Source organism: Mobula birostris, chromosome 28, assembly GCF_030028105.1.
Source record: "Mobula birostris isolate sMobBir1 chromosome 28, sMobBir1.hap1, whole genome shotgun sequence".
Classification (NCBI taxonomy): domain Eukaryota; kingdom Metazoa; phylum Chordata; class Chondrichthyes; order Myliobatiformes; family Myliobatidae; genus Mobula; species Mobula birostris.
Window position 1 is genome coordinate 25,913,491 of NC_092397.1, and position 16,726 is coordinate 25,930,216.

The 16,726-nt window shown below is 46.0% G+C and overlaps 2 protein-coding genes across 2 annotated transcripts; both read right to left on the reverse strand.

Annotated features, from left to right (window-relative positions):
• Positions 1-380: 380 nt before the first annotated feature.
• LOC140188828 (histone H2B-like) lies at positions 381-1,343 on the reverse strand. Its single transcript, XM_072245479.1, has one exon. It carries the CDS (start codon positions 1,341-1,343, stop codon positions 969-971), a length of 375 nt encoding a protein of 124 aa, XP_072101580.1. The 3' UTR covers positions 381-968.
• Positions 1,344-6,143: 4,800 nt separating this feature from the next.
• Positions 6,144-6,455, reverse strand: LOC140189183 (histone H4). Its single transcript, XM_072245876.1, has one exon. The coding sequence runs from the start codon at positions 6,453-6,455 to the stop codon at positions 6,144-6,146; it is 312 nt and encodes a 103-aa protein (XP_072101977.1).
• Positions 6,456-16,726: the final 10,271 nt, after the last annotated feature.

Below are 16,726 nucleotides of genomic sequence, written 5' to 3' on the forward strand. Positions count from 1 at the left end.
AACTTAAATGTGGTAACAAATCAGGTTTCCTGATACATATAACATCACATAGATTTGATAAATCAGAAATACATTTGAAGTCTTGCCCATTAGAAATCAGGCTTCTGGAAATCACCCTTCTGATGCAGGCGGGGCGGGGGGGGGTGCGGAATGTAGTGGGACGTTTATGATTGGTGAAACAGTGCCTGATCTGATTGGAAAGAGCAAATACTCCAATCACAGAGCTGCCTTATTCACCAATCAAGAGACAGCAACTGTAAAAGCGCGGAAAATACCGTCTAACCGCCGAAATAAACTGAAATTTGCAAAACACCGCCAAAAAAGCCTTTGTTGCTGAAATTAAACCACAACAGGTTTGTTTGTCGGCTCTTTACCCCCGTTACTGGAGTCCGACACACTTAAACAAAGTGTAGTTAATATTGCGATGGTGTCTGGGACATTAGTTCACCGATATCTTTCAATTGATAAACGATTGGAATAAAACCGATTCTCAGCTGCTGTTCGCGGTCGGTCATTGTGTAAACTCAAGTCAGTTTAGCAACGGGTCGCCCGGCAGAAAGTGGAGCTTTAACAAATGCTCTGAACGACCCGTGACAGTATTCAGCTCTCGCGTCGGAATGGGGTTAAGAGAAGTATCCAAAATGGGACAAAGCTTAATGAACCCACGGTAATTAAACCAGAAACATTAGCGTCCATGTCAGAGAAATCTGATGACCGAGAGGAAGCGACGGGGAAAGGGGTGTGTAACGATTCCGTGCCTGGGCAGTTGGCAGGAATTAACAGAGAAATTGGGATTATACTGAGCAGCGGACAGCAAATTCTGATTAACGGGAATAAGATTCTGAATGAGCAATTCCAAATTTACCTCAATTCCATGTCTCAACATCGTGTAACTCTTTTAATGAAACCGTGAGTGGCTCTTAAAAGAGCCTTTGATTTTCCGGTTTGTTTTGTCAGTGAACTTGTCTTCACTTGGAGCTGGTGTACTTGGTCACCGCCTTTGTCCCTTCGGACACGGCGTGCTTGGCCAGCTCCCCGGGCAGCAGCAGGCGCACGGCGGTCTGGATCTCCCGGGAGCTGATGGTGGACCGCTTGTTGTAATGGGCCAGGCGGGAAGCCTCGCCCGCGATGCGCTCGAAAATATCGTTGACGAATGAATTCATGATGCTCATGGCCTTGGAGGAGATGCCGGTGTCGGGGTGAACCTGCTTCATCACTTTGTAGATGTAGATGGCGTAAGTCTCCTTCCTCGACCTCTTGCGCTTCTTGCCAGTCTTGCTCGCTGGCTTGGACAAAGCTTTCTTGGCGCCCTTCTTGGGAGCGGGTTTCGCTGGATCAGGCATTTCCTCGTCGGTTTCAAACACAATAATAAGCAGAAGCTGTTCGGAGCGCGGATTAAATAGGCAGCGCCCAAAGCGGTATGTTAATGAGGATGGGAATACTGAGCATTTCTATTGGCTGTTTGGAGAAATGAATCACCAATCGGAACGCTGGGGGATGGGTAGCGGCGCCAATGGGCGGGGTTTACCGCTGTCGTTTGATGCGGGAGGAAGTACTGAAGGGCAGAGACAGGCCGGGCTGCGGGCTGAAATTGAAAAGGGAAACGCAATTTCAAAAGCCGAATGAAAATAAAATCAGATGAAATATTGTAAAATTAAACACTAGGACATTTAGTTCATGACATAGGGCTGCAGGAGAGTAAAGGAGAGATTTGGACATTTCAGTGTAAAGTTTAAATCGAGTTTATTTATGCACAGGTGAAAGGAACAAAGTATTTGTAGCAGCATCACAGACACATTGCATCAGAGACACAACACTGACAAGGAACACTGATATTAAATATGAATTATACCAAAATATTCAAACAGACAGAAGACTATCAGAACAAAATCAAAATAACAAACAGATTATGCCGGCAGTGGGAGAATCATCCCTCTTGTGCTTCTTCATCTCGTCACTCTAGATTCAGTGTCACACAACGCTGCCACTTTGATCTGGCCCATGCCTTCATCAACCAAGTCCAACACTTGCCTTTAGTGCATCTTCCCCCCCCCCTTACACTGGTCATCGGGTTTGTGGGGGTGTGCCCAGGGTTAGTTGGGGTGTGTGCCCCCTTGGACCTCAGAATTAGGTTTGAGGGTAGGGCTGGTGGATGTATATGTGGGGCTGGGAGAGATAAGGCTGTGGAGTTTAGTATGGTGAGATAGGTGGGGCTATGGTGGATAGGGTAATGTAGTGGAGTCACTTCAATCTGGCCCATTCCCTTCATTAATGTGGCCTGACACCACTTGGCTTAATGAACCGGGTGTTGCAAAGGGACACATCATCAGGAAAGCAACCTGGGGTCATTGGGTGTTTTGGGTCTTTAATCATGAGACATCCTCGCCCAGACAACCCAGCCAGGGTTAATCAGGCCTGCTTGTGTTTATCCCATGGATCAAGGTAACGAGAGGCATGTAACTCTGCATGTTGTGGGTATTTTAGACCTTGTTACTTGGCTTTATTTTGACCATTTGGGGAGTAGAATGTTCTGAGGCCTAGTAATCAGGCTTTACCTCCAAGTAAGGTTCAACTTTCCTACTTTCAATTTAGAATTGTCTTTATTTTGCATCTGTATGCCTGGGATTGCATGGGTTAAATTAACAGTGTTCACTGCAGTACAAATTAGTGATTAGGGCTGTGCAGATTGGTCCATAATTCCAAAATGCAAACATCTCTGAAATCCAGATTTTTTTGTGCTGACATGACATCACAAATGGAGAATTTTACTCAGGATTAAATGGCTTGCCTAATGAAGAGAGTTTCACGGCTCTGGGCCTCTATTCATTGGAACTTCGAAGAAAGAAGGGTTACCAAATTGAAACCTATCAAATAGTGAAAGGGCTTGATTGAGTGGATGTGGAGAGGATTTTTCCTGTGATGGGTGTGTCTAAAACTGGACCACACAGCTTCAAAATAGAGGGTCATCCTTTTAGAATGGAAATGAGGAGGAATTTCTTCAGCCAGAGAGTGGTGAATCTGTGATTTTTTTTGCTACAGGCAGCTGTGGAGGCCAAATCACTGGGTATAGGCAGAGATTGATAGATTCTTGATTGGTCAGGGCATGAAGGGATACAATGGAAGGCAGGAGACTGCCTCTCAGAGGAAAAATTGATCAGTGATGATGAAATGCCAGAGAAGGCTCGACAGGCAAAATGGCCGAATTCTGCTCCTGTATCTTATGGTCTTATGGACTCACTTAGTGACTAAATCTCTCCCAGAGACTGTTGATCTCAGCTTTGACTCAACCCAGCAACTGAGGCTCCACATTACTTATATAAGGAATACAAAAGTTCTTTGTTCTCTGATTAACAAAACATCTCATTTCCATCCTGAATGCTTGTCACCTCATTCTGAGCAACAGACACAAAATGCTGGGGAAAGTCAGCAGGCCAGGCAGCATCTATGGGAAAGAGTAACGAGTCGATGCTTCGGGCTGAGAATCTTCACCCTGAGATCTGATGAAGTGTCTCGGCCCGAAGTGTCGACTGTTAACTCTTTTTCATAGAGGCTGCCTGTCCTGCTGAGTTCTTCCAGCATTTTGTGTGTGTTGCGTTTGATTTCCAGCATCAGCAGATTCTCTCGTGTTTGTGATTTACGCCTCATTCTGAGGGTATTTTCCTCAGTTATGGAGTTCTCATTCAGGGGAAAGATCCTCCTTGCCTATTGCCTGTCATATCCTGAAAGAATCTAACAGATTTCCTCGTTTTCTCATGAACAGCAGGGAATGCAGACCCAGCCCACTCACTCTCCTCTCGCATAACCAACCTTCCATCCCTGGAACCAGCCCAGTCAGTGTGGGGAACAGTCACTGCACTCCCTCTATTGCAGGGATATCTTTCCTGAGGAAGTGTGACCAAACCTGGACACGATACTCAAGGTGTGCTCTCACCAGGGCCCCTATATAATCCCAGTGAGACCTCTGTACTCTCTTGTACAATCCCCGTGGATCACAGGACAAAATACTGTTTGAACATAGAACATAGAATAGTACAGCACAGTACAGGCCCTTCGGCCCACAATGTTGTGCCGACCCTCAAACCCTGCCTCCCATATAAATAGAACATAGAATAGTACAGCACAGTACAGGCACTCTCATTACTTGTATCTGCATGTAAACTCAAGTGATTTGTTTACAAGAATGTCCAGGTCCCTCTGAACATCCTCATGTGGAAATGACTCTGATAGTTTGTTCCTGAGACTGGGTGATCGCACATTTCCCCACATTCTGTTCCACCTGCCACATCCTCAACCATTCACTCTCCTGTATACATCCCCCAAACCTTCTCACTACTGTTACCGTCCCTCCCGCTCTGCCACAGCAGCAGACATAGTCACTGAGTTATGCAGCACAGAAACAGGTCCTTCAGCCCAACACATCCATGCTGACCAAGTGGCCAAACAAAATTATTGTCAGTTGCCTGCATTTGGCCCATGTCCCTGTGAAACTTCCCTCTCCACAGTCCAAGAGATATTGCAACTGTGCCCACCTACACCACCACTTGGGGTAGTTTGTTCCATGTAAACAGCACATTCTGTGTACAAAACCTGCTCCTCAGGGTCCTATTTAAATGTTTCCTCTCTCACTTTATATCTGTAATCTCCCGCTTCCAACTCCATAAACCTGGAGATAACAGATTCACTGTTGACCGTATCTATGACTGCCATTATTTTATCACCTCTCTAATATCACATACACTCTGGTGAGAAAGGTCCTGGCCTATGCAGCGTCCTGTTAAATCCCTTTTGCACCCTCTCCAGTTTAATGTCACCCTCTGATCCCAGGGCAACTATAACTGTACTCCGTGCTCCGAGAGTAGTTTCCCCGAGGCTGGTAGAGCTGTAATGTGACGTCACAGTCCAGTGCCCGATACTCTACCCGATGAATGCGAGTGTGGCGAACAGCTTCTTCACCGTCCTGCTTACCTGTGTTTACACTCTGAAGGAATTCGATATCTGCACCCCGATATCTCTGTTTTACAGCACTCCCAGGGACAGACCATTCCCCACGGCAGTTCTGCCCTGGTTCGTCAATGACAATGGCACATCTCACATTTATCTGTCATTCCTCAAATCAGTGACCTCATTGATCACCGTCCTGTTGTAATGTTAGTTACATTGTTTCACACTCCACGATATCACCAACTTTAGTGACATCGATAAATTTGCTGAGCCGGGCAGTGACGTTATCAGCCCTGACTCAGCTCCCAGGCTTTTCCTCGCAGCGATACACGCGCAGTGCTGGAGGAACTCAGCAGGCCAGGCAGCATCTATGAGAAACTGGAAACAGCCAACGTTTCAGGCCGAGACCCTCCATCAGCATCTGCACAATGGTCTTGTGTTTGGTTTTCCTTCGATTCTAAGTTACTGGATAACATGACCCATCCTCCAATCCTCTGCCACCACTCCTGCCCGAGAAACGCGCAGAGAGACAGAGGCGGGGAGGGGAGGAGACAGAGTCAGAGTGACGGACAGAGCCGAGAGCGGCCTCTCATCGTCCAGCTCCGTCTTCACTTTAATACACCCGGCAATTTCCAACGGTTTGTCCGAAACACAGAGCTCCAGAGAGAGAGAAAAAAACGCCCTTTAACACCACGTACAGAAGGAGTTCTAGGAATTTACTGCCGGTCGGACTTCATCGGATCAGAATACAGTGTGATTGGCGCAGGATCAATTTCAAATTGCCCGCCAATTTCAGAGCACCCAGCAACGGTGCTGGAAGACTTTTTTTAAAAATTATCTACCGTTAGTTTTATCACGCATTATACAATTTGAGTTTCATTTAATATCTAATCCCCTGAGTTAAGATTTAAATGCACAATTACGGAGTCGCTTCTCCAACCGAGTGAACTGATTCCTGTCCGAGACGGATAAAAGGATGAAGATCGATCTTAACGCGCTCAGAGGTTCTGAAGTAATCACCGACTGGAAAGGCAGATTCGCAGGAATATTGCAAACCGAACCGATTAATCTGTTTCAAATGTAACTCAGCTGAATGTATCGATAAAAATAATTAAAAGGTTGCGGATACAGCTCCGTTTGTGAGGCGGTGGGTGGCTCTTAGAAGAGCTTTTGTTTTGTGCTCGGGAGGAAGTGGGAGTTTTTCAGCCGCCGAAGCCATAGAGAGTGCGGCCCTGGCGTTTCAGAGCGTACACCACATCCATGGCAGTCACCGTCTTGCGCTTGGCGTGTTCAGTGTAGGTGACCGCATCCCGGATCACATTCTCCAGGAAAACCTTCAGCACCCCGCGGGTCTCCTCGTAGATCAGACCCGAGATCCGCTTGACGCCGCCACGGCGAGCCAGACGGCGGATGGCCGGTTTGGTGATGCCCTGGATGTTATCACGGAGCACTTTACGGTGCCGCTTGGCTCCGCCTTTGCCCAGTCCTTTGCCTCCTTTCCCTCTGCCAGACATGATGCTGCTTCACTCAGGTCGCCGCTCACTGACAAACTGCCTGCTGCTGTCTCCTTTTATACACAGCGCCCCGACCTGCCCGAGAAACGCGCAGAGAGACAGAGGCGGGGAGGGGAGGAGACAGAGTCAGAGTGACGGACAGAGCCGAGAGCGGCCTCTCATCGTCCAGCTCCACCTTCACTTTACCACAACCACCAATTTCCAACGATTCATCCGACACAAAGCGCTCCAGCGAAAAACAAAACTCCCTCACACACAGTCTGAAAAGAACGAGAGCCAATGTCAGGCTAATAAACATGGTGGGACTGATGGGCTGAAATGAGTTTATTTCAACACTAGGAGTACTATGTTATCGGACGAACAGGGCTGGCAGCTCAACATTCCTGGGTTTCATTGTTTTACATGTGAGTGGGGGGTTAAAAATGCAGAGGTTACCTCACTGGGAATGTCACAGCAAACTGCAAGGTTCATTTACAGAGGCAATCTGCAGTTACACTGTTGGGGTGTTTGTATTGGCCCCGCAACAACCAGTGGGAGGACATTATCTTCTCTAGATTAACTGGAACTTGCTTAATTCTTAAATGCGCCAGATTTCTTCAGTGAATCTGAGAGGTGTTTGAAACATTATGTACAGGGCCCAACCAGAGGTGAGAACAGTTGGGAATGAGCCAGGCCAGGTGACAGTTGAGAGTCAGTGAACATTTGGGAACAGTGATCACAAGTTTCTTTTTTCTTAGTTACAAGTAAAAATAAAAGTAGATCTTGTATGAAGGTACTAATTTGCAGGAGGACAAGTCAGGACGGAGGAAGACAGGAGCCAAAGGACATTGATTGGGAGCAGCCACTGTCAGACAAGTCCACATCTGATGTGTGGGAGTTGTTTAAAGACCAGCAACTCTGAGTTCAGGATCAGCATGTTCCGGTGAGGAGTGAGGAGAAGGATGGTAAGTAAGGGATCTTTAGACAAGCAGAGAGATCCTAAATTTAGTCAAAAGGTTATGGAAAGTTTGTAAAGCTAAAGTCAGACTGGGTACCTTTGGAATATAAAGGTAGCAGGGAAATGCTAAAGCAGGTGATAGGAAAGGCCAAAAGGGGCCACAAACTGTCCTTGTAATGTAGGACCAAAGATGATCCCAAGGCCTTGTGATTTGTATTAATAAGACGAGGATAACCAGAGAATAGAAATGTCGACTCAAGATTAAAGGAGGAATGATGTGGTTGAAGTCAGATCAAGTGGCTGCGGTACTGAATGAGTATGTTGTGTCAGTATTTACTGAAGTGAAGGAATTGAATGGCAATGAAAACAGAATGAGGCATGCGAATGTGCAGAGACATTTTGAGATTAAGGAGCAGGTTGTGCTGGGACGTCTGAAAAGCAATAAGATGGCTAAGACTCCAGGGCCTGAAGGCAAATATCCTACAACAGTGAAAGAAACAAGTGAGCAGATTGCCGGTGATTTGACAAGGATCTATGTGTCCTCGATCACAACATGTGAGGTCCCACAGGACTAGAGTGTCAGAAATATTGCAGCTTTGATCAAGAAGGGAAATAACAAGAATCCAGGAACCTATAGGCAAGGCAGCCTCATTTCAGTGGTAGAGAAGCTACTGGGGAGGATATTGAGGCACAGGATTTATGCACATTTGGAAAGGCATGGCCTGCTTTGGGACAATCAACATGGTTTTGTGTGGGCAGATCACGCTTGATAAATTTGATTGAGGTTTCTCAGGAAGTGACACAGGCTAAGATATAGGAGCAGAATTCAACCATTTGGCCCGTCGTCTGCTCCGACATTTCATTGTGGCTGATCCATTTTTCCTTTCAGCCCCAGTCTCCTGCCTTTCCCCTGTATCCCTTCATACTCTGACCAATCAAGAATCTATCAACCTCTGCCTTAAATATACATAAAGTCCTGGCTTAACAGCTCCCTGTGGCAATGAATTCCACAGATGAACCACTCTCTGGCTAAAGAAATTCCTCATCTCCACATTCTACAAGGATGCTCCTCTATTCCGAGGCTGTGTCTTGATATTAGACACTCCCATCTTCTGCACATCCACTTTATCACTGCCTTTCACCATTCGATAGGTTTCAATTGGGCCACCCCTCATTGTTCAAAAATTCCAGTGAATACAGGCCCAGAGCCATCAAACACTCTTCATACGACAAGATGTTTCATCCTGGAATCAATCTGGAGAACCTCCTTTGAAACCCATCGAGTTTCAGCTCATCCTTCCTAAGATGAAGAGCCCAAAACTGCTCACAATACTCCAGTGAGACCTCCACAGTACTTAATAAAGTCTGATCATTATTATGATTGGCGCAGATATTGTGAGACGAAGGGCAGGTTGCCATCTGTTCCATATTGTGTACTGATGAATATGTTTGATCTAACAGTAATTGCAGGGACATGGTTACAGAGACTGGGACTTCGACATTCCACTATATTCAATGTTCCACACGGAATTGGCAAAATGTAAGTTATTAGGTTTTATTGTTTTGCAATGGATTTAATTTGGCTTTTTTGACACTGATCAACAGAAAAGACTATGGTGTCAAAGTGAAAACAGATCTAAATTAATTGTAAATATGAAACAAAATAATTCATTGCCTTAGTATTTACCTCCTTCAAATCCGTAATTAGTTGATGCACCTTTGGCAGTATTTACAGTTGAGTCTGTGTCGATAGGTGTCTATCAGCTTTGCACATCTGAACACTGCAATTTTTCCACATTCTTCTTTACAAAACTGCAGAAGCTCTGTCAGAATGCATGGGTTAGTGAGCGAACACTTCTTTTCAAGTCCAGCCACAAATTCTCAATTGGATTGAGGTCTGAACTCTCACAAAGCCACTCCAGGACATTAACTTTGTTGTTTTAAGGCATTCCTTTGCAGCTTTGGTTTTATGCTTGTGGTCATTGTCATGCTGGAAAATTAATTTTCTCCTAAGTCGCAGTTCTCTTGAAGACTGAATTTGGTTTTCCTCCAGGATTTCCCTGTATTTTGCTGCATTCATTTTACCCTCTACCTTTATGTGCCTTTCAGGGCCTGCTGCAGTGAAGCATACCCACAGGATGATGCAGCCTCCACCATACTTCACGGTAGGGATGGTGTGTTTTTGATGTTGTGCGGTGTTTGGCTTACTCCAAACTTAGTGTTTGTGATGGTCAAAAAATTCAATTTTGTTTTCATCAGACCATAGAATCTTCTTCCAACTAACTTCAGAGTCCCCAACAATTCTGGGAAACTCCAGGGAAGATTTCATGAGAGCATTTTTCAACACTGGCTTTTTCTCTGCCACTCTCCCGTAAAGCTGCGACTGGTGAAACACCCGGGCAACAGTTGATGTATGCACAATCTCTCCCACCACTGAAGCTTGTAACTCCTCTAGAGTTATCATAGGTCTCTTGGTGGCCTCCCCCACTGGCCCCTTCTTGCATGGCCATTCAGTTTTTGAGGATAGCCTGCTCTTGGCAGATTTACAGCTGTGCCATATACTTCCCACTTCTGGATGAGTGACTCTACTATACTCCAAGGGCATTCAGTGACTTGGAAATGTTCTTGTATCCATCTCCTGGCTTGTGTTTGTCAATTACCTGTTTGCAGAGCAGCTCGGAGTGTTGATTTGTCTTCACGGTGTAGTTTCTCCCAGGATACTGACTCACCAGCAGTTCAACCTTCTACTTACAGGGGTACTATTACTACAATCAATTGAAACACCTTCACTGCACACGGTCATCTCCATTTAACTGATCATGTAACTTCAAAAACTAATTGGCTGCACCAGAGATGATTTGGTGTGTCATATTAAAGGGGGTGAATACTTAAACAGACAATTATTTTGTGTTTTTGATTTGTAATTAGTTGAGAGCATTTTGTAGAGATTTGTTTTCCCTTTGACACAAAAGATTCTTCTTCCATTGATTGGTTTCAAAAAAAGCCAAATTCAATCCACTGAGATTCAATGCTGTAAATTTTCATAGGAACTTTATATGTAGGGACAATGATGGTGAAAGGGGGAGGGAAAGACAACATTGGTAGGAGTGGCCTCAAGATCCTGGGGTGTGGTCAAAGGCATTCAAGGAAATATTAAATCAAAGAACATACAAAGAGGCGCTGGTGGTGCACAAGAGAATCAGAGATTTTCTAGGAACCAGTGAAAAGCTAAAAGTAAAAAGGAACACGCAGAGAAGTTAACTCAGTAATTTGCATTAGTGTTCACAGTGGGACACAGCAAACATCGCACAGATATCTAACGGTGACATTTCAACATTGTGCCATAATGTATAACAATTGGCATCACAAGGGAGAAACTAATGGGGCTAAAAGCAAACATTACCAGGTCCCAACGACCTGCACTGGAGGGTTTCACAGGAAGTCTGTAGAGAAAGTAGAGACATTGAAGTCTGTCAAAACTCACTGTTACAGAAAGGTCCCAGTGGAGTTGAAAACCATTGCTGAAGAAGGGTGGAAGATAAAAAGCAGGTAACTGTAGTCCTGTTAACTTCACTTCAGGTACTGGAGTTGATAATCTATCAAGAAATAACAAATCATTTGGAAAAGTTTAATGTCTACAGTCAGGTTCACACAGATTCCACGATGACCAAAGTTCCCATCTGAGCTCGTGGTCTGTAACCCCCTCACCACCACATTATGAAGAAGGTTATCCTCCTCCTTGTCCCATTTCTCTGCATTTGGCCCAGATACTTCAAAACCTTTCCTTTCCATCTACCTGTCCAAGTGCCTTTTTAATGTACCTGACTCAACCACTCCCCCAAGCAGCTCTTTCCATTTCCAGCTTCCAGGTCTCTCATGATTTTATACACCTCTGCAATATCAGCACTCATTCTCCAACATTACAGGGAAAATTATCCGAAACACCTTTCCACAAATCCTTTGAGATCCAGTAACATCCCCGTAAATCTCCCCTGTACTCTTTCCAGCTTAATGGTGTCTGTCATACAGCAGGGTCACAAAAACTAAACACTATTTGCGAAATGTGGCCAAACCAACGTGTTGGACAACTGCAACATCTCATCCCAGTTTCTATATTCGGTGCCCTGACTGAAGGCCAGTGTTCCAAAAGCCTCTTCACCACCCTGTCCATCTGGAACCTGGTCTTGGACCCTGTAACCTGGGTTGTTGAATGTTAAGTCATGTTTGACTAACATACCAGAGATTTAAGACTTTACAGGGGAAGTTGGAGAAGTGGTGTTTTTGGATTTTCAGGAGCCATTTGCCAAGGTGCCACATGTAAGGCTGGTGCACAAGACCAGAGCTCAGTACTGGGAAGGAAGTGTGTTAATACTGACTGAAGACTGGTCATCATACGGAGACAGAATAACAGGTCTGTTTCAGACTGGGATGATATTACTAGTGGAGTGTCCCAGTGACCAGTTCTGGATTGTCAATGATTTATTATTGATATTAATGACCCGGAGGAGGGGCAGAGAGTGAGGAATCCACGGTGGCAATGACAGGGAATGTGGTGGGGGACATGTTGTGATTGGACATTTCATCTCTTCAATGGGACATGGGGAAGCTGGTGAGTAGAATACTTGGTAAATGGAGTTTAATGTGGTGAAGTGTGATGACATGTAGAATGGTAGGAGGAATCAAAAGTCAGACTATGATTTATGTGGAGATAAATTGTAAATGAGAGAAATAGAGAGGGGTCGAGGTGCTGAACTACACAACAAAACAGAGACGGGAGCAGTGAGTGGTTCATAAAACCATATATGACCAAGGTTCAGAGGTGAATGGTTCATTGACATTTACTGACGGGGTGTTGGTGCAGAGAAACAGAGAAGTGTTGTTACTGTGACAGACAAGTGCACAATGATGGATTTTGGGAAGTTAAAGCAGGTCAGGACGTACCCAGTGAATGGAGGGTCCTGAGGAGTGTTGATGAAAGAGAAACCTGGGGCACAGGTAAGCAATTCCCTGCAAGTGCCAAGACAGGTAGACAAGGTGGTGAAGAAGGAGCACGACATGCTTGTCTTCATCAGCAAAGGCTCTGAGAGGAGTTGGGACATCACATTACAGTTGTACAAATCAATAATGACACCACACCAGGAGTACCCTGTGCAGTTCTGGTCACATGAGAGGAAGGATGTGATTAAGCTGGAAAGGTGCAGAAACGATTCACAGGAATGTTACCTGGACTGGGGGCTTGAGTTACAAGGAAAGATCAGACTGACTGAGACTGTTTTCCCTGGAGTGAAGGAGACTGAGGGGAGACCTGACAGAAGATTATAAAACTATGAGAGATGTAGACAAGGTAAACAGGCAGGATCATTTTGCCAGGGTAGAAATATCAAATATGAGAAGGCGCAGCTTTAAAATGCCAGGGTGAGAATTTAAAGGTGGACGTTAGGACAGGTAAGATTTCTAATTCCGTACAGAGAGTGGTGAGGGCCGGGTATGGGCTGCCATGGGGAGTGGTGGAAGCAGATATGATAATGACATTTAACAGGGTTTTAGACAAGCCCATGAATATTCAGAGAATTGAAGCACATGAATTATAAGCAGGCAGAAGAGGTTTGTTTCATTTGACATCATGTTCAGCACAGACATCATGGGAAGAAGGGTCTGTTCCTGTGCTGTACTGTTCTGTGTTCTCAGTGAGCCTCAGTGACAGGGGGAGTCTTTAGCCGGGGTCACAGACAGGTGTATCTGTGGTAAGGAGAGAGACTGCACAGTGGTGCATTACCTCCCTGGTACCAGGGTCGAGGATGGAAATGAACAAGTACAGGCCATTCTGAAAGGGCAGGGTGAGCAGCCAGAGGTAGTGGTCCATATTGGCACGAACAAAAGAGAAAAGTCCTGCAAGGAGAGCTTAGGGAGTTGGGGAAAAAGTTAAGTGGAAACTCTGTGGTCGGGGGGGGGGGGTGGAAATCCCAGTGCCACCTGCTAGCGAGGGAAGAAATACAAAGGTGGTACCGTTATATGTGTGGCTCACGAGCTGGTGCAGGATGGAGGGTTTTAGTTACATGGATCATTGGGCTCTCCTTCAGGACAGGTGATGGGAAGAGTAAGAGGTCAGTAACTGGCAGTGATTGATGTGGATTAACACAGAAAGCAACTCCAAATGGATAAATTAGTGTCTCAGCAGCATTACAAGTGCACACATCTACAAATATCAGAAGAGAAGCAAGAGAAAGAATAAAAAGTAAGTTACCTCCAACAGTCTAACGTGGGGGGGGGGGGGGGGGGGTCATCACTTCCCCGGCTATAGGTTGACTCATTATTGGCCCTGATGGCCCAGTGTAAGAATGACTTCATACAGCGCTCCTTGGAGCAGCAGAGTTGTCTTAGTCTGTTACAGAAGATGCTCCTCTGTTCAGCCAAGGTGGCATACAGAGGGTGAGAAACATTGTCCAGAATTGCCAGGATTTTCCGTAGGGTCCTTTCTGCTACCACGGCCTCCAGTGTGTCCAGTTTGACTCCTATAAGAGCCAGCCTTTCCAATCAGTTTATTGAGTCGGATAGCATCACCCGTGTTGGTGCCATTGGCCCAGTCCACACACTGATCATGCAGAATGTCACAAGGTCAAGGTCATCCCAGAGGCTAATCCAGTAAGACAATCTGGATAGAAATCAGGAATAGGAAAAGTGCAATCACTATGATAGGGTTATACTGTAGGCCTCCCAATAGCCAGTAAGAGACAGAAACAGATATGTTAGCAGGTTATGGGATGAAGTAAAAATCAAGAGAGTAGATTTGGTGAGTGAATATCTCCTCAGAGTAACTGGGATTCTCTTACACCCTGAGGCTTGGATGGAGCATTAAGGTTTCCTGAAACAATATGTCGTCCACCAGGGAGGGGGACATTCTTGACTTCACCTTGGGAAATATGGGACTCAGCGGAGTGGTGGCAGGAACAACCAGTGTTCAAAGAGGAATTAGACAGGTCCTTCAGGAGAAATGACCTGCAGTGCTGTGGGGACAGAGTGGGGAATGGGACCGTGGAAATGTTGTAGCAGGAGTTAGTATTAACTTGACGGGTCAAATAGTCTCGACGATCACAGAATGATTCTCTGCCCAATAATAGTCTGAAAAAATCATTCTGGTCGCCAGTGAATCTTCCAAGCTCCAGGATGGACAAGATCAATTGTGTAATAAGGACACACTTCTGTCGAAACACTGACACTGTATACCAAGCACACTGAGCTGCCAGAGCACAGCACCGGCCAGTGAGGACACAGACCAGTACAACACCCGGCTCTCTACTACAAAGTTCAAAGCTGAAAGTAAATGTATTATCAAAATACATTTCTGTCACCATATGCAACCCTGAGATTAGTTTTCTTGTGGGCATACTGCTGGTTTGTTAGAGCGGTCGGGGAGGGTTTAAACTAATTTTGCAGGGGCGTGGGAACAGGCGTGAAAGGATGCAAGATAGGACAGATGGTAAAAAAGCAAAGATAGCATGCAGTCAGGAAGGGCAGGCAGATGATAGGACATAAATGCAGCCAGCAGGGTGAGTATCAGTGCATGAGGGATGCAGAAACAATTATGGTAGCAAATACAGTACTCAAACTGTTATATCTCAATACCCAGAGTCTACTAAATAAGGTGGATAATCTTATTGCCCTGTTATGGATTGTCATGTTTAATGTTGTGACCATCACTGAATCACGGCTGAAGCATGTTTGTAGTTGGGAGCTAAGTGCCCAAGGTTACACGTGTCAGAGGGACAGGAAGGTGGGCAATGGGGATGGCGTGGCTCTGCTGGTAAAGAATGGTAACAAATCGGTAGAAAGATGTGACAAAGGAAGCATGTGTGTGAGGCCGGTGTTCTGTACTCGGTGTCAGATGTGGGAAGTTCTGGAGTCTCCCAGCCTCCTGGACGGGAATATCCGCACCCGGTGTGTCGAGCTGCGGCTCCCAAGGGATTGCGTTAGGGAACGGGAGTTGCAGCTCGTTGACCTTCGTCTGGTCAGGGAGAGCGAGGAGGTGATTGAAGGGAGTCATAGGCAGGTGGTCGAACCGGGACCACAGGAGACAGACAAGTGGTTAACAGTCAGGAGAGGGAAGGGGAAGAGTCAGGTACCAGAGAGTACCCCTGTGGCTGTCCCCCTGTACAATAAGTACTCCTGTTTGAGTACTGTTGGGGGGGGGGGTTGGGGGGGAGGAACAGCCTACCTGGGGGAAGCAACAGCAGCCAAGCCTCTGGCACAGAGTCCGGCCCTGTGGCTCAGAAGGGCAGAGAAAGGAAGAGAAAGGCCGTACTGATAGGGGACTCTTTAGTTAGGCGACTCTGTGGATGCAGGAAAGAAACACGGATGGTAGTTTACCTCCCAGATGCCAGGGTCCGGGATGTTTCAGATCACGTCCAAAATATCCTGCAGTGGATTGGAGAACAGCCAGAGGTCGTGGTACATATTGCTACCATTGACATAGGTAGGAAAAGGGAGGAGGTCCTGAAAAAGGACTACAGGGAGTTAGGAAGGAAGTTGAGAAGCAGGAGAGCAAAGGTAGTAATCTCGGGATTACTGCCTGTGCCACGGGAAAGTGAGTATAGGAATAGAATTGAGGTGGAGGATAAATGCGTGGCTGAGGGATTAAAGCAGGGGGCAGGGATTCAGATTTCTGGATCACTGGGACCTCTTTTGGGGCAGATGTGACCTGTACAAAAAGGACGAGTTGCACTTGAATCCCACGGGGAGCAATATCTTGGTGGGGAGGTTTGCTATTGGGGAGAGTTTAAACTAGAACTGTTGGGAGGTGGGAACCAAACTGAAGAGACTGGGGAAGAGGCGGTTGGCTCACAAATAGAGAAAGCTTGGAGACGGTGTGTGAGGGAGGACAGGCAAGTGATAGAGAAGGTACGTGCTCAGACCAATGGTTTGAGATGTGTCTATTTTAACGCAGGGAGTATTGTGAACAAAGCAGATGAGCTTAGAGCATGTATCACTACTTGGAGCTATGGTGTGGTGGCCATTACAGAGACTTGGATGGCTCAGGGACAGGAATGGTTACTTCAAGTGCCAGGTTTTAGATATTTCAGAAAGGACAGGGAGGGAGGCCAAAGGGGTGGGGGCGTGGCACTGTTGATCAGAGATAGTGTCATGGCTGCAGAAAAGGTGGACGTCATGGGGGGATTGTCTACGGAGTCTCTGTGGGTGGAGGTTAGGAACAGTAAGGGGTCAATTACTCTACTGTGTGTTTTTCATAGTCCACCCAACAGTAACAGGGATATCGAGGAGCAGATAGGGAAACAGATAAGAATAAGAGTCGTAGTGGTGGGAGATTTTAATTTCACAA